This window comes from Apodemus sylvaticus, chromosome 18, assembly GCF_947179515.1.
Source record: "Apodemus sylvaticus chromosome 18, mApoSyl1.1, whole genome shotgun sequence".
Taxonomy (NCBI): domain Eukaryota; kingdom Metazoa; phylum Chordata; class Mammalia; order Rodentia; family Muridae; genus Apodemus; species Apodemus sylvaticus.
The window spans coordinates 11,587,532-11,610,025 of record NC_067489.1 but is presented as its reverse complement, the minus strand read 5'-3'; the positions used below and the strand labels follow the sequence as shown (position 1 = coordinate 11,610,025).

Genomic DNA, 22,494 nt, shown 5'->3' with positions numbered 1-22,494 from the left:
GGACAGCAGTATGGGGGATGTTTAGCTCTGAGACTCTACTAGGCAGAATCACACATGGTGTGAGGAGAAGCTCACATCCCTGATTCCCAGGTAAACGCGTACCCATAGTATGGGAGCAGCACATGCTGTCATCCTGGAATCTTTACTCAGACACAATTGTATATTTAAGAAAGAGAATAACTCTGGAGTCAAGGATGGCCTTGGCCTCCTCACAAAGCACCAATGGCCTCTACTTTCCATCCTTCTATTAAAGGCATGAAAACTCACACCCAGTAGAACATAATTATTTTAATGATAAACCACAATGGTTATTATAGCATTTATGCAAAGAGTAATTGCTAGCTTTGTGGTTCCATAGTGCTATTTTTCTAGATAAAATGAAGAGGATGCCCTATATTATTTGTACTAAATGACTGAGTTAAACAAAATATAGCATGGTTTGATTTGGAAACAGTGAGAATGGTGATATGTCTCATTACAATCAGAGAAACCCTGGGTCTATGTTCACTTAGCATTTTATACAGGTCTCTTTGTTATAGCTTCTATTACTTTCTAACTTAATTTATACATGTGATTTCTGGCCAATGCAATAAACCGATTCCGTGTGTGTGTGTGTGTGTGTGTGTGTGTGTACCATGATTCTATGGGTGCACACACTAAATGGTTAATAAATGCATATGGCTATAATTCTCCTTCTACTAATTGTCAGTTGCTTCCTTCAGGATGGAACAGAAGTTTTAGACACACATCCTCAGGAGCTGACTGCACTTATGTTCCTCTGTCCCTCCTCTATTGTTCTTTGGAGACCAACCCCTGCTGGAAGCTTGATGGTGTCTATTTCTCATTTCAGCTTATGAGTTACAGAATTGCCCGGACCCACCCACATTCCAGAATGGGTTCATGATCAACTCAGATTACAGTGTGGGCCAGTCGATCTCCTTCGAGTGCTACCCGGGTTACATCTTGCTAGGCCACCCTGTGCTTACCTGCCAGCATGGCACTGACAGGAACTGGAACTACCCTTTCCCACGGTGTGACGGTAGGCTCCTCATCTCCCTTGGGGACAACTTCATAGTGCAGGAACTATTCAATGAATATGCACTACTTCTTTATTTCAGCCAGTAGATATGTATCACATATCAAAGATCTAGAATATACTCTACTAAATATTTCAGAAAGAGATCATAGAGTAGGCAATTTAAAGAACATATAGACTTTACACTTAAGGAAATCATAAAGACAACAAGTTATTAAATACAAACTCTAAAATCTCAGCTGCAGACACAGGAGTCTGTCAATCATCACAGGCCCTGGAAAAGAAAACAGGAGGTAATAGGCTCCTTAACTTTCACAGGAGTTACAAGGGACAGTGATGATAATGGATTTAGTCCTGGTTAGTCTTTTTTTTTATTAGTGGTTACTGGTCATGTTGCTGTGACAAATTTCATGACAAAAGCAACTTAAAGACGGAAAGGCTTACTCTGACTAGAACTTGAAGGTATCTTCCTTCCATGAGGAAGTCACAGTGGCTGGCACAGGAGGCGGCTGATCATGAGGCATCCAGGCAGGAAGCAGAGAGGAGGAAATGTTGGGACTCAGTCCACTTCCTCCTCTTCATACAATCCAGGATCCCAGCCTCCTGGGTAGTACTGGCGAAGTTTGGGGTAGATCTTTCTATTACCCTAATATAGAAAAGCCCTTATGGTGCACCAGACACTCTTTCCATGCAAGATTGACATCTCCCCTATTTTACCTTGAGATTAATTGAGATTAATCATCACACTGTTTGTTGTCTGTTCAACTTTTAGAGTAATCTCACTTCACATCTGTGTTGCAGAAACTGTTCATGTTCATGAACGGATCAGCTCATGGTGTTTGCTGCCCAGAGACAAAACACTTGAGGAAGAAACAGCATTAGCAGAGAAGCACACAGTAGGAATTCTTCCAGAAAACTGAAGCCTTATTGTGTGGGTTGTTATGGAGTTGCTAGGGTCAATGCCTAGGCCCCCGCAGCTCTATGGACCTAGGCTTGGCTGCCTATTCTCAGTAGGCCAACAAAAATCATAAGTAATTGTGACACATTTTTTGGGCATATTGGTATAAGAAATAAAGCCATGGCAACCTCCAACCACTGAGACCCTCCTCGAGGTCCTGACATGAGGCTTAGGTCTAGGCAGAAGGAAAAGAGGTGTAAATAATTATATAGCACTTGTCAAGGTTCAGTTCCGACAGTCACTGACCAATCATGGCTTTCCCTTCTCTCAGACTTTTGCCTGGGGAAATTTCAATTTCTTAGCCCCACATTATTTAAGGAGGCTGAGAGCCACAGAGAGTGGCACCATCCTGTTTTCAACATACTTTGATCAGCCAGGCAGGATGGTTAGAATTTTGACTCTGATTCCTAGGAGCTTCTAGCATCAGAGTGAGGAGCATCTGTTGAGTGTGGTCTAGGCTTACAGCCTGCTCTGCCTCTGAGCAGACATTATACTGCCCTGCCTCACTGGGGCTTCTTGACATTTAGGATGGCTTAAGCATCTCTGCAATGGCAAACTAAAACAAAATGGTGATGTGGAGCATCTGGGAGGAGGGGTCTGCAACAGAGTTGCTGCTAAGCCTGGATCTTGCATTATAGATACAGCACCTTCGAATGAATAATAATGAAATCTCCAACACCATGGGCCTTTGAAATGCTAAGCACCTCCATCTATTGCAGGGGAAGGGAAGGTACCTAGCTATGAATTTTTACTGAAGCAGGAATAAATAAATAAATAAATAAATAAATAAATAAATAAATAAAAGTATGTGGTGTCCTTTTAAACCTTCTCACCTGTGCTTTCCATTCTGATAATCTTAAGAACGACTATAAAAATAAGGCTCTTGGCTATAAGAGCCTTTCATATGTATTTAATTACATATGAAATAACTTTTTGAATAGGTCTGAGTTTTTTGGGTTTTTGTTTGTTTGTTAACAATTAAAATTTTTAAAATAGTATTTCATCTACTTTCCATTTGAAAACCCTTGTTCTCAAGGGTATAGTTCCGTGCCACAGATACTGAACATGAGAAGACAGTGTACTCAGCCCCATCTTTACCAAAGGAGGCTAAGTTGAATAAGAGTCTGCCAAATAAAATTAGTATGTTTTTAGTTTACATAAGTAAAAATTATAAAGATATACTAAGGCAAATACATATAAATGTTCCTTAATAAGAAACTGAAGGCCTTCCTATCCAGTTTTTTATTGTTATTTGTGTGCGATGACACTCTTATAAAGACAACTGTAGAGCTGGTTCTCCCTATCTACCTTTGCATGGGTTTAGATAATGAGCTCAGGTTGTTGGATTACATATGTGCTTCTCTGCTGAGAACTTTTGCATTTTCTTCCCTCCTTTCCTTCCTCCCTCTCTTCCTCCTCCTCTCCCCATCTCATCCTTCCTACCTTTCTACCTTATTTCCTTTCTCTCTCTTCCCATTTAATCCAGGCAGCCCTCAAACTCCGTGCATTCTCCTGCTTCTGCCTTCTCAATGCTGGAATTGCAGACACATACAAACACCATCCCTAACTCAAAGTATTATCATTTTATTGCCACTAACATAATTGCATAGGAATCAATTCAAAAACATTTATAGTCATTAATATATACTCTAAAAGTACAGTTTAATAAATGTAACTTGATACTAAAGGTACATTTTTAGTTATAAATAGTTCAAATTTGCTGATATCTTAAAATTTGTTTATTATTCTTTTATGCATATGGATGTTTTGCCTACATATATCTGTATACCACCTGTGTTTCCATTGGAAAATGACACTACCTGTTTAGTGGTCACAAGAGAATGATAAGATCAATTTGAAAAGCAAAAGCTCCCAAGGGGAACTGAGCCATAGGTCAATGTGAAGGAACATCCATGAACATGTAAGGACATGCAGCCAGTCCCTACAGTATGGACAGTGCTGTACCTCTATCGGCTCTGTCAGCTCCTTGCTAACCACTGAGAACAGAAAGGCTAGTAGAGGGCGACTGTGGGACCCAAGGATGAGTGCAGTCTCTGCCTTCTAGTATCCAACAGAATGATGAGGAAGATCCTGGAACCACCCCACAAATGAGCCAACGAGAGTCCCTAGGAAGACTCTAGGGAGGTGGGGACAGTAAGTTGGATTACTGTAGCCAAGCCCATTCAGGTAGCTAGATAGGAGGAAAACAGACTGTCCATGTAGAAAAGAGCTCAGCACGGAAGTCTGCCAGGGGAAGGAACTCCATCCTCAAGGACAGTAAGTGGATGGTGAGGATAGTGTGTAGTGTGGCCATTTACAGATCCCAGGTGTCCACTGGCTCCTCCCCTCATGCACTGGTGGTCAGAAGTGAGGACAGGAGGGATGTTTGCTACATTTCTCATCCAGGCTTGTCTGACTCCAAAACCCTACCTAATTATTCCACTGTAAAATTTCTAGAAAGAGCTATGTAACCCTTTCTCTTCCTGGGTGATCTAGAGTTGAGTCATTTCAGTAACTCATCTTTTATTGAAACCAGCATGTGAGAGTAATGTCTCAGGCACAAGGTATCTCAGAGCTTTGAGTCTATCATTCCCTCTCCACTCTCCTCTCCTCCCCTCCCCTCTCCTCTCCTCTCTTCCCCTCCCCTCCCCTCTCCTCCCATTCTTCCCCCTTCCCTACTCTCTCTCTCTCTCTTTTTCTCTCTCTTTCTCTCTTGTATGTGTGTATGCGTGTGTGTGTGTGTATGTGTGTGTGTGTTGTGTCTTTACAGCATCTATATTCTAAGATTTTTTTGACAAAAATTTGACATCTGTAGATGATTCTTGATGGTGGAAGATTCAACATTCCTGGCTTTGGAGTGGCTTCAAAGTTGGTTTGTGCCTGTCACCACCCGGCCTTGCTTGAATGAAGCATGGTACTTGTTTTTGGTCAACTTGAAACAGATCTAGACATATCTTAGAAGAATGAATCTTGAGAAAATGCCCCCTCAGATTGGTTTGTAAGACTGTCTATAAGGCTATTGTCTTGATTAATGATTGAAATGCCAGGGCCTAGTCCACTCTGGGTAATGCTAGGTTTTAGCAAGTGTCCTGAATTCTATATAAAAAATGCATTTGAGCAAGTCTTGGAGAACCGCCCAATAAGCAGCGTTCTTTAATTCTCTCTGCTTTGGTTTCTGCCTCTGGGTTTCTGCCTTGAGCTACTGCCCTGGTTTTCCTTCATGATGAGCTATGAGCTGTAAACTGAAATAAACCCTTTCCTCCTCAAGTTGCTTTTAGTCATGATCTTTATCAGGCAAGCACATGTATTTCAGGCAGAAGTGCTATATGATCATCACACTTTTCCAGAAGTAAACTAATTACCAGGGTGACAGTAAATGTCAATTTTAATACAGTGAAAGTTGCTGTGTCTGCACATAACCAACACTGGTACACATTTTTTGTGAAGGATGTGTAAGAAAGTTTATCATGCTTCCTCAGGTACAGATCTGCAAAGAATTGATAATGTCTTTGTTTTGAGGCACACAGGCTTAACTGCCACTCATTCACAGGCTTAAATAGGCTTTAGCAAAGTAGCAGAAAACAAAACCACTTAGTTCCCTATTTATGTCTGATTTCCACATAAGCCATTGCACTGGACAGCCCAATGGATTATCAGCTCAGCCACAGGCGATGACTGACAGGATTTCTTTTATCATCAGGGAATAACTATCCTGTGGGATTTTGAAGACTTGAAGACTATATCAAGCGAGACTGAGATAACTTTTAAGTATAATTGTCCTGAAGTTTCCAGATTTTAGGGGAATACATTTGACAAAGAAGTAGCAGAACCATTTCACAGTTATTTTCCTGCAAGGGTAAATTTTGGCTTTAGACACTGGAATCATTACCTGCTTCTGAAAATCAACCATCTTAGCCTATTTTCAATGTCTCCCTTTTCAGCTCCCTGTGGGTATAATGTGACATCACAGAATGGTACCATTTATTCCCCTGGGTTTCCAGATGAATACCCAATTCTGAAGGACTGCCTGTGGCTGGTCACTGTCCCTCCAGGGCACGGAGTGTACATCAACTTCACCTTGCTGCAGACTGAGGCTGTAAATGACTACATCGCTGTGTGGTATGACTCCTCTCTCCCAGGGAATGGCAGCTCCTGCTGGTGGAGGGATGTTTTAGCTTAGCACTTGCTTCTGATTTGTGAGGTTACAATGTTTACCAACGATCTGTCTGGACAGATCTTGAAAAACTAATTCATCAACAAAATCAAACAATACAGGAAAAGAAAGGCATCTGTCTAGCTTGGTATTAGATAGAAATAACCAGATTGTTTGAATGTACTGGGGAAAGTCATGATTACTTTATTTCATATTTTGCTTTGCTTAAATTATTGATAGTTTAACAAAAAATGTAAGGTCTTATTCTGTGACTTAAGCTAGCCTTAAACTTGTGATCTACTTGCCTCAGTCTCCTGAGTGCTGGAATTGCTGTTGGGTGTCATTATATCTGGCTTACTCAACAGTTTTAAGGGATGTGTATGCATGTGGTTTGTGTGTGTGTGTGTGTGTGTGTGTGTAATGGCAATACATACATATATGTATACATACATAGGCATGTGCTTTCCCTTTAATGAATGCGTGAAGAAACACTAAGGAAGTATTTCCTTGGGGCATCCTCCCACCCTGAATTGCACAGATCTGGTTTCCCATGAGCCTTTCAGAGGATTCTGGGCCAGGATGTGATGAATCTACTAGATGGAACCTGTAGAAATGGCCTGTTTCACCATAGAGATCTCGGGTGTAATTTAAAAAGGAAGATGGCATGGGTAATCTCCTTCATACTATGATGGGAGAGCCAGGGGGTGCCCTGGAGTACTAGGAGGGTGGCATTGTTGAATTTACAGGTGAACTGTATGTATACACTTGTGATGTATGATACATTTGTATATGTCTCTGCATGTGTTACTTATCTATGATTGTATTTGTACTTTTGCACATCTGTGTTATAGTCTATGTTTGTGTGTCTTTTTATAAAAAAGTACTTATTGTATATATGTATCTATACATCTCTGCTTGTGTCTGAATATATGATTGTCATATGTGTGTTATATTTTTCTGTATGTGAATATAGGAATGTTTTATGTTGATATATATTATTGTGTCTGTTTGTAGATGTGTGTAAATGTGTCTGCCTGTGTATGATATATGTGTGCATGGAGGGTGCGTCATGTGCTTATAGTATTATTACAGCTCAAGGATCAAGGGAGAGTAGCTGGGCCAGAGGAACAGACACTGGAAGGCCTACATATTCTATCTAAAATGCAGGAGGAGCCATACACAGGAGATTCATTTGGGGATAATGCTCCTGCAGGGGAAGCTGCCTCTCCAGGCGGTAGTGAGGTCTTGAAGGGCTGTTCTGAGAAGCTGAGCTAGTGACTGTGCAGATGAAACACCAAGGGTTCTTCTGTTCCAGTGACACAGTGAAGCAGCAGTCCCACCAAGCAATAGATCCATGTGGATTCTGTTGCATAGAATCCAATCATAGCAATTCGTGTATGTCTGCTTCCCACAATCAGAAGGCAGAGAGATGCTGCAGGGTAGTGAACAACCTAACACCAAGCATCCTATTACTAAAGTCAGTGCCAGGGAAATACCATATTTCACTTTTAGTGTTTTAATTCAACTGGAAAACTTGCTGTAAATATTAGTCATAAGGAAGTAGATACCATGTGTACTTTAAAATGTAGTTGTTAGGTTCCTGACAGTATGGAAGTGTCTCAGAGGAGGCCAGTGTGCACTGGTCTTTTTAGATCAGCCTAGTACTCTTTCTTTCTGCACACTTGGCTCCACTGGGGAACTGGCTGCACAGACTCAGCTATAACATCGCACTTCTTCTTCTGATGTCCCCATCTCTTTCCCAGGGATGGTCCTGACCAGAACTCGCCTCAGCTTGGGGTCTTCAGTGGAAACACTGCCCTTGAGACAGCATACAGCTCCACCAACCAGGTCCTGCTCAAATTCCACAGTGACTTCTCGAATGGAGGCTTCTTTGTCCTCAATTTTCATGGTCAGTTTGTTTCCACTTCAGTGGCTGTGGCATAGAGTCCCGGGAAAGCTCCCTACCCTGTGTACATACTTTCTCTCCAGCTGTTGGATTATCCTACATAATAGGCCAGAGTGTTGTGGAGACCTTCTGTGGTGGGCAGTATCTCTGCTGTCAGTTCATTTCATCAGGTCATGTTGGTAGATACCTGGGGTTCATTCCTGCATATGTGTAAGAGAGACCCTGTTGTAGACACCATTGTGATACACATGACTTATGTGCACGTTTGTATGTAACTCTAGTCATCATTTAATGACCTTGGGTTTTGGGGGGGGGTTGTTTGTTTGTTTGTTTTTGGCTTTTTTTTTTTTTTTGACTTTTTTGAGACAGGGTTTCTCTGTGTAGCCCTGGCTGTCCTGGAACTCACTCTGTAGACCAGGCTGGCCTCGAATGCAGAAATTTGCCTGCCTCTGCCTCCCAAGTGCTAGGATTAAAGGTGTGTGCCACTACCACCCAGCTTTTAATGACCTTGTGATGTCTTTGATAGGAGAAGGGCAAGAACACCAGCTCATTGTATCATATGACCTCAAAATATTCCTTATGACAACAGACAGATGAGCTTATCTAAACTAGCCAGCTTATGAGCCAGCTAAACTAGTTTATCTAAGCTTCCAAACAAGAGAAGGTAGCTGTCATAATAACTACATGCCTTCATCCCTTGGGCTTCAGGTATTCTCAGGCATTTAATAGCCAAAGTGAGTCACTGGAGTGATTTACACATATACATGACCTTGTAATTTGATCATTCAGAAAAGGTAACCACAGCTGTTATCATTTTTCATAAACCTCTACAGCATTTCAGCTGAAGAGGTGCCCGCCACCCCCGGCAGTGCCACAGGCTGACCTGCTTTCAGAAGACGAGGACTTTGAAATAGGTAACGTATCTCTGTTTTCCTTCATTCCACATTATGGGCACTGGCTTCTTGTAGCTCTTTCTGATACAGACTTTAGGCAAACTATAACTATAAGCAGAAACTGTCCCAAAACATGGTAGGGCCTTGCATAGGAACGGTAGAGCAAACTACTTACTTTCTTAGTTTATGTTTTGCTCTTGAGATTTTCGGACTTTTGCTCTATGGCATTATTACCATTTTTAAAATTTCAGAATCTGACTTAGAATGCATTTGGCTGTAAATAATGACCTTCAAATTGATAGTCACTGTAGAACGTACTTAATGATAATATTTAGAAATGTTACCACTGATTTGTCATTAACCACGACCTCACTCCTTACTCATCTGGTCTTCATCAGACTCTGTTACAGAAATAGCCACAGAATATGTTGGCAGTGCAATTATGAGAACCCCATCATGTCTCAGTCTCTATCACAAAATCATATGCTGTGGTCACACTGTATTGCAGAACGCTGGTCCAATCACATGGTCCAGTCCCTGCTCTACTCCAGATGTCTAAGCTAATAGGAACAAGGTGTTTCCTTGGCCAGGATAATGGGCAAGCCATGTTGGGTTTGCTGAAACCATTCCTTCTTTCTAGTCTACAGCCTTGCTTAGATCCCAGACATCTATGCAACTTTCATTTATTTAGCAAGGCATTTGAAAAGTAAGACAAAGGCTTAAGTTGGTCAAGGAATAGCTACATATGGTCTTCTCTTAGGTTATAAACAAAGAACTATAAACAGGTTTTTAGAGATATATGTGAAGTGAATGCAGACCCTCTGAAATGGCTTTCTCTTTGGCATGGTTTATTGAGTAGTCACCAATAATTGGCACAGTCACAGCAGTCAAATGTTCTGAAAATGTAGATCCCAGGGTATCTATTGGGTTGATTCTTTCAGGGGACTTCGTAAAGTACCAGTGCCATCCAGGGTACACACTATTGGGAAGCGACACCCTGACGTGCAAGCTCAGCTCACAGCTACTGTTCCAAGGCTCTCCACCCACCTGTGAAGGTATGTTGGGCCCTGATGATTTGATTACCCTGATAGTCTGTCGGCATAGGTTTGAATTCGACTCAGGTCTGTGCTGAGTTAGCCCCACAATGCAGACAAACTGCCAACAGAGGTATCAGAAGACTCTTTTACCTTTAGCCTATCCTCAAAAATAAACCTAAATCATATGGGAATGTTCACCTGCAGCAAAAGTATTAAAGAATAGCTGATATGCATCACTCATCTAACAACCTTTTTCCACATCTCTCCAATCTGCCTCATGTTTTGGGGTCTATCTCAAGCAAACTGAGCATCCTGAGAATTTTTTTTGTCAATACTTCACCTGGATTTAAGCATGTAGTGTTTAACACTTTGGGTATAAAAATGTATAAACAATGAAATATAGCCACTTTTGGTTTTGTATATGTTTCTATCATAAACTGACCATATACTAGGACTTAGACAATTTTTAAAGAACAGGATTTTAGGCTACACCTGTTGATCCAGAGACTAGAATACAACTAGATCACTCAAGAAATGTGATTTAGTAGAAGCCATTTGCAAACACAGTGGGAAGGAAACAGTCATGTTTGGAAAAAAGGAGGCCAGATACCCCATTGTTTTGCAGCCAGTGTTTTCAACTAACTTTAATCAATCAATCATGGTTCTGATGGGGAGCACTGTGTCACCTGTGAGCAACACACTATCTCCCCCATTCTAGAAACTGGGATGCTGTGAGGAATGAGTGACCACTCTTCACTGTGCCATGCATTGCTCAGAAACTTCACAATCACTAAGCACAGGCAGCTCACTGCATTGGAAAGCTACTGTACTGGATCATGGCCACCATTGTGGGTGTCAGGCAGGGTGAGCTTCTGGGACTAGTGGATGGACCCATGGCTCATCATCATGTTCTATGGGCGCATGTGCTAAGTTGTGCACAGACTTAGGAGACATGAGAAATCTTCTTACATAAACTGACTGTCTGCATTGGCACAGTGGTGATAATCTTGGGATTCCTTTTTCAAGGTGAGAAAATACATACAGTTGAACTTTTGCCATTTTATCCTCCCAGGTAAGCCTTCACATTTTAAAGGTATATTTTAATCTCAAATGTTTGTCAGGATAGAAAGCTTAAAACAAGCCTAGAAAAGAGAATGAGGAGTATCTCTTCATTACTTTGACCTGTCCAAATTTATTCCATTTCTAAGGAAAAGAACTTTAACTCATGTCCATCCAGAAAACAGAGTAAGCCCACATAACTGTGGGCCCCTTGTCTCTGTTCCTTCTACACAACAGGCACCTGTGCATGCAGCTGTCCACAGACTCAATTTTGACTTTGTCCGAGGTCAGAAGCCCATGACTTCCCAACTCTGGAACTACTGTTCCTAGCAACCCTGTGCTCTTTTTCCTTCTGAAGCAAATTCATCTCAGGGAGATGAGCTGAGAACAAGCTTAGCTATGTGTATCTGAGCAACTCATTATTTTGAAAGAGCTCAGGTGCCTGTCTATGGCTGACCCTAGTCACTTAAGCACTTAATTATAATCTTTCTCTGTTTTCTAATTATTTGTAGGGCTCAAGTAGGGGTCAGTCCCTCAATATAGTCTTGATGGAAAATCATGTTCATGTTGAATCTTACTTCCTTGTGTATTTATACACACTCTTACAAGCTCTCTGAAAGCTCACAAGAGTTTTGAGGGATGGTGATGGGGAGTATTGCAGACTGCTCTCTGGAGGGTTGCAGTTTGTGCTGAGAACATGCTACCATGTTAGATGCTACCTGAATTCAGAGAAAACTGAGCAAGAGATGACAACAAAATAATACTTCTCATGTTCAGTAAAACAAGAAAGAGAACAATGAATAGAGCTTCAGATGCAGGACAAGGTGCATGGCACCCAAGAAAGAGGAGCACACTGTCCTCTGGGTACTTTACAGAAAGAGGCACTAAGGGAGCTGGCTCTCTCAGAGCCTGGCTTTAGAGGTCTTGAGTGACAAATGACTTCATCCTAGAGACCACTAAGAAGGAACTCATAATAGTCTTCAAAACATGCATTAAAAGTAGACTTGGGTCAGAAAGATAACTCAGTGTGTAAGGAAGGGTGCTTACCACCAAACCTGACCACCTGAGTTTGTTCCCTGAGGGCCCACATGGTGAAAGGAGAGAATGCAATCCCAGTCTTTGTCCTCTGACCTCCACATGAATGTGGTGGCATATCTTTCACCCTCTTTCTTTCCCTCCCTCCCTCCCTCTTTCTCTCTAACACACACAAATGAAAACATTTTTAAAATTTAAAAACATATATCTGGGTAGGTTGTCCTTTAATCCCAGCACCCAGAAGGCAGAAGCAGGGAGATCTTTATGGGTGTGAGGCTGGCCTTGTCTACATAAAGAAATCTGTCTCAAAGGCAAAAGAAAACAGACACAGTGTTCGCTAAAGGGAATCCAAGTCTGTGTGGTGATGACTGTCCTGTGGAGGGAGCAGGAGGACATGAAGGAGGAGAGTAATTCCAGTGTTCTTCCCACATGCCTGGCCCCATCCCCCTACAGGCTTCAGGTGTCAGGGGCTCCCATTTTCTTAGGCTCTTCTTGGTTTTCACAGTTATCTCATGCTATAGGTGTTTTTATGGACTAATATTATTGTGACAGTGTTTCACAATGTAGTCCTGGTTGCCTGAAACTCACTATTTAGACCAGGCTAGCCTTGAGTCCACTAAGACCTTCCTGTGTCAGCCGACAGAACACAGGGATTAGAACTGTGTACTCCCATGCCTGGCAGGAGATAATATTGTTTAAATTTTGTTTTTCTTAGGGTCTCTCTATGTCCTCCTGGCTATCCTGGAGTTGCTATGTAGACCAAGCTGGTTCTCTCTATCTCCAGAGTGCTGGCACTAAAGATGTGTACCTTCACACCCAACTAAGGAGTTAATTTTAATGACTAGGAAGCCTAGTACAAGTTCCTAAGCCTAAGTTTTTTTTTTTTTTTTTTTTTTTTTTGGCTGATGACCTGCAAGATGTGTTAAACAATGGACTGCATGGTTTTCAGCCTCATAGCTGATTTTTCTTTTAAAAAAAAAAATAACAACTGAATATGCCATGTGTCTGCCAAAAAGAGCTAGGTCTAGTTGCCAGAAAACTCCTTTACAAGGTATCCCTGATGGTCTTTCTCTGAAGCAGAAGTTTCCTCAAATGTCTCTTGAGGTGCACAGGGCTTTAAAGGGATCGTCATCGTCGTTGTTGGAGAAGTGAGAAGCTGAACTTCAGGAGAGAGTTGAAACTTTCATGCTAGCTGGGTTGCTCCTGGCAACAGTTTATAGCAGCCTCCAGGAAGGAGTAAGTTCCCAGGAAACAGCAGGGCAGCCAGGAAGAAACAAAAACATTTATGCTCATTGGGAAACATGTGCAAATATATTTTTTAAAATAATATTTGTGCCTGAAAATAATAGTGTTAGGTGTTAAAGAAGCCTGATTAATATGGCTTTGCTCATATTCCCTTTCATCCTCTCTGCCAAGCAAAAGAGACCATTTTAAGAATAGAAGAAGTGACTCGATCTACGGCTGCTTCTGATTTGGATAGCTGCTCTGTGCCCCAGCCCTGGAGGTGCCGATGGCTTTCCAGGTGGCATTCAGCAACTCATTGCAAAGTTTCCTAGTTCCAGATGGTCTGAAGTTCAGTGTCATTTAAAACTCTCACTGCAGTGGTAAGATATACAAGATAGAAGGCTGGCTGAATGTTTCCCCAGTGAAACAGAGAACCGCATCTTCTTGGTAGCACCTGCCTGCTGAGAACCGGGAGAGTACGTAGCCAGGACATTTTCAGTTTCTCTAATACCTCTGCCCATATGGCACCTTCTATTTAAGAAAGACATTTACATCTGCCACATCTCTCCTCACTCTGAGGGGTAGCTGTTTCAACCTTCTATTTATAGCAGAGACAGTCTAAGTGTTGGCTCTCATTGAAACATGGAAGCAAGTCTGTGGAACTCTACTCTCAAGCCCACGCAGGTGTGCACAGACACGAGACCCAACCTATGCGATGTGTTCTTTTTAAAAACACCAGCATGTCCAGCCTGTAGTTGGCAAAGTAAATCTTGCAACATGATGTTGCTGCTGGATGAATGGGTTTCCTTCTTAGGGAGCACACGGACAAAATGTACAACAGAAGCTAAAACTGTGGAGCAGTTTGTTGCCTAGAGGAAGGGAAGAGGACACTGGGACTATTTCCAAAGCAAAACTCTCTCCAGAAAAAAAAGAAAGGAATCATGATTGAGTTTTACTTCAGGGATCTATTTATGTTCCCATAGGAAAGCATATGAGGCAAGGGTGTACAATTGTACATTATGGATCATGCTTGCTTTGAGGTCACAGGTTAAAAAGAAAGATGGAAGGCAGATAACTGGGCATGCTCATCTCAAACTTAGAGAGTATGTGTTCAGAGGTTTAGCAAGAAGACACAGCTCTGTGGAGCATTCTGGGTTCCCCATTACACTGAAAGGAGTTTTCTCTAAGTTGCTTAGAAGAATAAAGCAGAGAGCTCACTGACCAAGCTGATTCTTTCAATTTTCTCAGATGATGTCAGTGCAAGGGTTTCTCCATTTTATTTGCCTCTTTTCTTTCATTGTGAAAAGGGGGAAAAACAATAAAAATCAACTAATAGAATAAAGTGTATTTTGACTAATGACTCCAGGGAGATAAATGTCTACCATGGCAGGGAGGCAGAACAGCAGGAACAAAAAATGGAGAGATCACATCTTTCACAGCAAACACAAAGCAACAAAAGAAATGGGAAGTGGGGTGTGGCTATGTACTCTCAAAGCCCATCCCCAGTGACATATTTCCTCTAACAAGTTGTATCTGTTAAGCATCTGCAAATAACATCATCACTGTGGACCAAGGGTTCAATTTCTGAATCTATAACGTTTCTCATTGAAACTACTATTCCTGAAAGGTACCAGTCCCATTTGGTGGCTAACAATGCTACCACCATCACTACCCGGAAATAGGATTTTGACTGAATTCTGTCTATGGCTTTAGTTTAGAGTTATTTTCAGAGATATTAATTAGTCTATACTGTGAATATTTTGAGACTTTGATCTATATCACATTTTAAATGGTTCTGTGATAGATGTAATTGCTTATGTTTTTGCCTAAAAGTCTACTGAGGTTTAAAGTATATTTCAGCTAGACTATCCAAATGAATGGGCAACCTTCAAGACAATATTTAGGAATGACACATCTTACAAGTTTTTCCCACCAGTTTGAGAAGCATCTTCCTTTTGGAATGTATTTGGAAATAATATACAATCAACTAATTAAAACAGAAAAACTCACCAAATGAGATGTACATCTTTGACAAAAGCTTTGGGGGAAATTGATTAATGATGTGCTTAAACTGAATAACGTGGGTGTATCATTTTCTTTTTATATACTGTGGCTGATCAGTGTCCCTTAGTAGCTCAGTAAGCAAAGCACCCCTGTAATGTAATTTAATTTAGCAAGGAGAGATAGCCTTAAAGATGTCTTTTGGTGATTTTACGTTTATTTCAAAAATTAGCCTGGAAGTGGCTGGATCAAAATAGAAAGATGAGGAGGAAAAAAAATTACAACTTGAAATTTCTTGGCATTTCAATAAAAGAATTTTGATTTTAGAAGTTCTTAATCTTGCTGAACACTGTGGCAAATGGTGCAGGTGTTGGGGGGTGCTGAACAGTGTTTCTCTAATTCGTTTCATGCTTAAATAGTCATGTGGTCACATCAAATATCTAAATATTTTATTTATCCTAGTACAGCAAGGGTCGAAATAAAAATAAATTTTTTTTTCTTATACGGAGAGCTATATTTTGTTGTACTGTATTGAGGACAGGCTCTCCATCTTTCTTTTTGCATTGGAGTGGCTTGGGATTTTGTGACATAGTTCCTGAAGCCTCCTAAGGTTGTTCCAGAGGTTCAGTGGCCAGTGTTGTGCAAACCCAGTAGAAGGCAAATATTGCTTGTTATGACTCTATGGTTCCTGGAAGTGTCTCTGCTCTGTAGTTAGAGTGCAGTAGACTGTCTTCCATTCCATCAATGTTGGACTCATTGTGTTGACACAGACCTCCATCCTTCTCTTTTCTCTTTAGCACAATGTCCAGCAAATGAAGTGCGAACAGAGTCTTCTGGGGTGATTCTCAGTCCGGGGTACCCAGGCAACTATTTTAACTCCCAGACATGTGCTTGGAGTATCAAAGTGGAGCCGAACTTTAACATTACGCTCTTTGTGGACACATTTCAAAGTGAAAAGCAATTTGACGCACTGGAAGTATTTGATGGTAAGCCTCCTCTGTGTGTGTGTGCGCCTCGGCATCCTGAGGATCATTAATGAAAAACACCGTCTTAATGTCTTAGTACCAAGATGAGTCAAACTTGTTCATACAACAACAACAGCACAAATGATTCGTGATAAAGCCTGTGCTTTCTCAAATATCAGGTGGTCTTCAAACAACACTATTGTCTTGTTCATGGATCAGATTTTCTGGATGTTAAGAGTGTGTGTGTGTGTGTGTGTGTACATATGTGTACTTATTTGTGTTTGTGTGTGTGTGTGTTACACAGATTTTCAGGGTACCAGAGGACAATTAAGTGTTCTTTTAGTACACTAAAAGTCTATTTTACTTGAAATGCATGGAATGAGTGACTTGCAAGGATATCGAGGTGGTAAATGTTGCCCATGTCTTTACAAGAGCTGTTTTATATAGTGAAATTGAATGAATTTGATACCCAATGGTGCTACTTTCGATACCAGTGGTCTGGTTTTATACAAGTGTAATGAGCACCCTAATGCAACAGTGTGGGTGGCTGGGTCATCAGCTGAGATGGATCTAAGGCCAGTGTTTTCTTTGTATAGGAGATTCATCAAGTCCAAGGAGAGTTAGAGCCAACCCCAGTTATGTGTAGTCAAGATCAGACAGTTTTCTCAGGTTTTAATGGATTTTTCAGATAAGTCACAATGTATTTGTTGATAAGAATTGCTTTAATTGATCTTGTGTGTTTCCTGTGTAAATCGCTTATGCAGACTGACCCTTGGGAGTCAAGTTCTGCAGATTGTTACACTGGCCATGAAACTCTAGTGTTATTTTATAGTAACAAACAACACACACAAAGAAAAGTGCAGGTTGTTGTATCTGTGTGTATGTACACTTTTACAGGTATATATGCCTACATGACTGTTGCAAACTTTGTTTGAATTAGAATATAGAAGGCAATACTTGTATGCTTCTAGATTCCAGAAGCAAAATCCTTACAAACAGGTTTTCTCAGGTTTGCAGCCTGGCGCTGTCTAAATCATTACCAGACCATGATGAAGATCAAAAGCTAGGGAGTAGACCAGAAGACAACACCAGCAGTTTCTGTCAAGTTAGCAGTGGCTCAAAGCTTGTGTCACTCTATGTTCCAATATATACTTATATAAAGAGAAAGGTCCCAGTTTTGTATTGAGAACTTCTACAAGTGATGGCATTTTTTATACACTTAAACACTGGGCCCATCTTATCTTGGCTGCACAGGTGCCATTCTCTGTTTCATGAACTAAGAAGTAAGTTGATCATATCAGCATTTCCTCAGTATATGCTTTCTATAGCTCAGATGTGGATTCTCTTCACTTTCTTAATTGTCAGAACTCAGTGAAAAACAGTATCTGATTTCCAGTCATGGTTGGCTGCTGAGACCACATTGTTGGCTATCCTGGCAAACGTGCCTGTGCCTCTCCTTTCTAGGATATTGTTTATAGATGCTAGGTAGAGGCATGCTTTCAAGAACATGCCTAAACACTATGATCTAGACAGAAATCAGACCAAGGATAGTAAGGGATTTGATGGAAGATTAGCAATTCTTGAAAACACACTCTTGTGTTCTGTCAGTAAAAATGACATTTCAAGTATGGCAAGCTCAGGATAATTAATTTCCCAGTAACATATCATTTCAGAGGGTGCACAATCTTCTTTAACAGCCATGAGAAGACCTCACACAGCTCATATTCTGCCATTTTCCACATGAAGTACGGTCACTATTTTGTAGGGCATAGACAGGACACTTTGCAGACAGTCTTTAGGGACCATCTTTCATAACAATAATAATCATTTCTAGGGACTTCCACACAAACTTCTACATTTTCACTTTGTTGATTTTTTCCTTGCGGATTCTTACAATTGCTCTACCCAAGTTCCTGCTAATATGTATACAACAGAGAATATTTTTCTCAGACTTGAAGAATGAGAGTCCAGCACCAAACTGTGGGGAAGCTGGGTCTTTGAGGCTCTTATTGGCATGTAGGTGTGTCCTCTTGATGTGGTCATCATATAGTTGTTCTCTGTGTATCTGTGTTCTGACCACTTCTTCTTAAAGCATGCCATCCATGGTGAGCCAAGGCCCACCCATGCAAACTCATTTCAAACTAGCTCCCTCTACATAGAGCACATGTCCAAGGACAGTCACTCTCTGAGTTATTGAAAGCAGGAATTTGATGCATGTTTGTGCAGGGTCCAACAGAGCCATGAACAGCCTTGTCCATGGTAAGTCCCTAAGAGTGATTTGAGAGTAAGAGGAAGTGAAACTGTGATCTGTCATTATTTTCCATGAATGGAAATTCTATATGTGACTCAAAGGGGATGCCTGATAAGTTTAGATTATGAATAGCCACAGGAGGCTCATTCCCCCATTCTCTCACACATTTCCCATGAATGAACTTGTGAAATGTAGAAAATTCACTAATGTTTTTAAGACAAAGAGATGTGTTGCATCTACAATAGAAAGGGAGCAGAATACGACTCCTCTTTCTAGAAAATGTTTTCTCTCCCAAGTGACATGAAGATGCAAGCACTGGATGTTACACTGGGTATTTAGAAACTTTGCTGTATAAACATTTTGAAAACTTTAGATCTACAGAATAAAGATATATGCCAGTGAAAGCTTTTAGATTATTTTCACATTTCCTGGATCCTTGCTTCTTTACAGACATGCAGGGATTCGTTCAGACTGTCTCTCATGCATAGCCCCCTCCTAGTCCTAATGGGGACGCTTGTAGCTTAAAGAAAGAGAAGTGGGTCAAGTGTTTCCATCATTTTCTTCTTCATCTCTCTACTCACCCATCCATCTACTCAGCAGCTGTCAATCCATCAACTCCTCCCCCCAACCCATGCATCGTCTCTCTGCACACACATGTCTTATATTACACATACTTGACTATGAATTACTATGATACTAATCTACAGTGGGTACTTTCAGATATTCATATGTTACTCTTGGACTCCTCTATATAAATTTACATATATGTACTTTATTAATTTTAGATACTCAATAAATTTAATTTCATGATATTTCCAGCATTTAAAGTAAGTTTTGGTCCAAAGTTTATCATGAGCAATAATATTGGAATATGTTTGCTATGTAAATAACTTTTGTACCTATGTGATAAAGTTGATGAAATTAAAACTTCAAATTTACTGTGTATCATCAAGTTATTCCCCACAGTAATTGACTTTACTTATACCCCACTGACATTGCAAGAAAGATTCTAGTTTTTCATGTGTACTATGTTATACATTATAATAATAAAAGGATGTTCGCATGTTTAAATGTTATTGTTTCACTGATATATTTCATTCATTTCCATAATATGTCATGAGGAACTTATATACTTGAGTTTCCCTCCTCTTCTCCACATTGTTTCATTAACACAGAATGTATTTATTATTTTCATTTGGATATTTTCTTTTCTTTGAAAATAAATTGCTGTCTATTGTATATGTGTATACATGTCTAATCAACAGCTAAGAATGATCTGCATTTTGTAGGTGCCAACATCTGAAAGTTTTATTTTTCTGTTTTCTTTAGGTTCTTCTGGGCAAAGTCCTTTGTTAGTGGTCTTAAGTGGGAACCACACTGAACAGTCCAATTTTACCAGCAGAAGTAACCATCTATACCTCCGCTGGTCCACAGACCATGCAACCAGCAAGAAAGGATTCAAGATTCGCTATGCAGGTGAATAGGAGGGCCTGGACATCATCTGGAGTAGCTTTCAGTACCATATTCATCTTAACACTTAGGTTATGCTGAAGTTCTAACTTCTGACAAAACTAAACTAAGGAGAAAACTTGATTAATATGTTATAATTTATTGATTAAAAAGTAAATATTAAAATTTAATACCATGTACAGCAAAGACATTTGCCCCAAATTATAGTAATATAACAAAGTTAGCATTAACATTGGGAACAAATGAGAGTTTATCATAAAGGATATAAACAGTAATCACTGTTGTCCTTAGCAAGTCACTCTTATCTATTGTATTCTATATATGTATCTTTACATATGCCTATACTTTATATTCTATTCTATATTTTATATAGACATTTACATTATAAGTCTACATTTGGCATACATGTGTATTTTCAGTTTTATCTGAAAATCTGAGTTATTTTATTCTTCAATTAATCATTGTCTGTAAACTGTTATTTTGCACTAAATTAATTAAATCTTCCAGTACAGCAATGAAATGATAAGCCCTATGTACAGTTTTCAATGGAATCTGACGTACACCAGTGTTTCTGTTACCCCTATGAGAGCAGTGGGAGACTTAATTCCTGGAAATAGCTCAGTTATGAAGCACAACCCTCTGAGTTCCTCCAAGTCAGTGGTAAATGGGGTTGCCTTGGAGATCTGTCTTCCTTGGGATGGTAACATCCAGCACATCAGATGCAGGGTCTTTTGAAAGACTTTTTATCTCCCATTGGTGATGTATGTTTTCAAGGTGGAGATCAGCCCCAGGGGGCAAAGTGGGTGTTGGGAGCTGGAAGATTCTAGCCTTCCCTTGTTGAAAGAGATTAGAAAACCTCACCAGCAGTCAGGCTTTTGGACTTGTGTTGAGACAACAATGGGCAGGGAATTCAGACATTCTTTCCCTGAAAATGTGATAAAAACATGCTCAGGTCTGTGCCACAATACCTGAGCAGGGATTAGACTCACAGCCTACCTTGTTGTGGAGAACGGATGCTCAGACTTTTCAGAGTTTTGGGCTTCTTTGGGTTTATTACAATGTGCAGAAGTGGTTAGTGCAAACGAATTCATGGCAAGCAGAATGGATCCTGTTTTGTAGTGAATTATTTAGTAACTCATTGACATGAAATACATCTAAATCTTCAAACACAAATTTCCACCTCCCAAGGCATATTATTCTACACATGGAACAGCAGACTCTCTTTATCTAACCACATCAGATGGGAAGCCATGGAATTTTTTGTTTTCTCATGAAGGTGTACCTGCATGTCTCATATGGTCGTGCATATACACAAATGCATTCTATCTGTGTAATATACCTACACACAGATTGTTTCCTTAAAATTCAGACTCTCTTATCTGTTAGGAGTTCATCCAGGGATAGGCTAGCAGGCTCCAGCCCATGTGGTCCACAAGACCATATCCTTCACATTTGCACATTGCCTTTGCCTGGCACACACGCTGTGGGTCATCCCAATATGAACCTGGGCTTTGTACTATGTGACTGGGGAGAAGGTCGTTCAGAAAAGGAACCGGGGCTTCCCAGCTCAGAACTCTCATTGCGTTGTTCTTTTCACGTATTGACAGTCATAGGCTTTTGTAATATAATAAAGCAGATTTGTAAAGACAAAATAATTGATTTCCACTAAATATATAAATAGGCTGTAGGGCCTTTTAGCCATCCAAATATTGCCTTTTCTATGTGGAAGATTATGGCTTTGGAACTAACCATTTGGGCTAGACAGACTGCTCAGTGATGAGGAGCACTCAGCTCTCCCAGGGGACAAGGTGTGGTTCTCAGTGTTCCCAAGGCTCACAACTGCCTGTAACTCCAGTTCCTGGTTTCTGATCACTGAAGGTAGTTGCCTGTATGTATACCCATAAAAATTGTGTGTGTGTGTGTGTGTGTGTGTGTGAGAGAGAGAGAGAGAGAGAGAGAGAGAGAGAGAGAGAGAGAGAGAGAGAGAAATTTATAGAAAACTAATTCTTGAAAGCTGTAGAGATGGCTCATCAACCAAGGACACTTGGTGATCTTTCTTATAAAGGATCCAGGTTGGTTTCCCAGTGCCCACGTGATACCTTAGAACTGTGTGCAACTTTAGTTCCAGAGGATCTGACTCCCTGTTTCTGGTCCCCAAGTATAGCAAACACAGGTGTAAGGCACAGACCTGCATTCAGGCAAAACACACATACACATAAAATAAATAAATAAATAAATCAATAAAAACGGATAGCCATCTGTATGTTTAAAAATGTCTCCTAGCAAAAGGGGATACTTGCTTCTAATATAAATTTTCTTTTGTAACATAAAGTTCTACAGTTTCAATGTGTGAGCGAAGAGTTTACCCAAATCTCATGTGTTATGTAAGAAGTTTTTTGTCTGTATCAAAGCACAATCCATCAGACCACTGAACAAAACTTTATGTTCTTGATTCAAAAAAAAAAAAAACTATCCAATGCCTATTTTCTTTTTTAATCATTCCTTT

At 40.4% G+C, this 22,494-nt stretch overlaps 1 protein-coding gene across 1 annotated transcript in view; it reads left to right on the top strand.

Annotated features, from left to right (window-relative positions):
- Csmd1 (CUB and Sushi multiple domains 1) overlaps nucleotides 1–22,494 on the top strand; it is a 1,354,421-nt gene that overhangs the window by 1,238,495 nt on the left and 93,432 nt on the right. Inside the window, exons 42-48 of the mRNA XM_052162855.1 lie at nucleotides 851–1,039; nucleotides 5,936–6,113; nucleotides 7,911–8,056; nucleotides 8,887–8,967; nucleotides 9,888–10,001; nucleotides 16,100–16,288; nucleotides 19,848–19,994. Coding sequence (XP_052018815.1) covers nucleotides 851–1,039; nucleotides 5,936–6,113; nucleotides 7,911–8,056; nucleotides 8,887–8,967; nucleotides 9,888–10,001; nucleotides 16,100–16,288; nucleotides 19,848–19,994 — 1,044 coding nt within the window. The remainder of the gene's footprint in view (nucleotides 1–850; nucleotides 1,040–5,935; nucleotides 6,114–7,910; nucleotides 8,057–8,886; nucleotides 8,968–9,887; nucleotides 10,002–16,099; nucleotides 16,289–19,847; nucleotides 19,995–22,494) is intronic.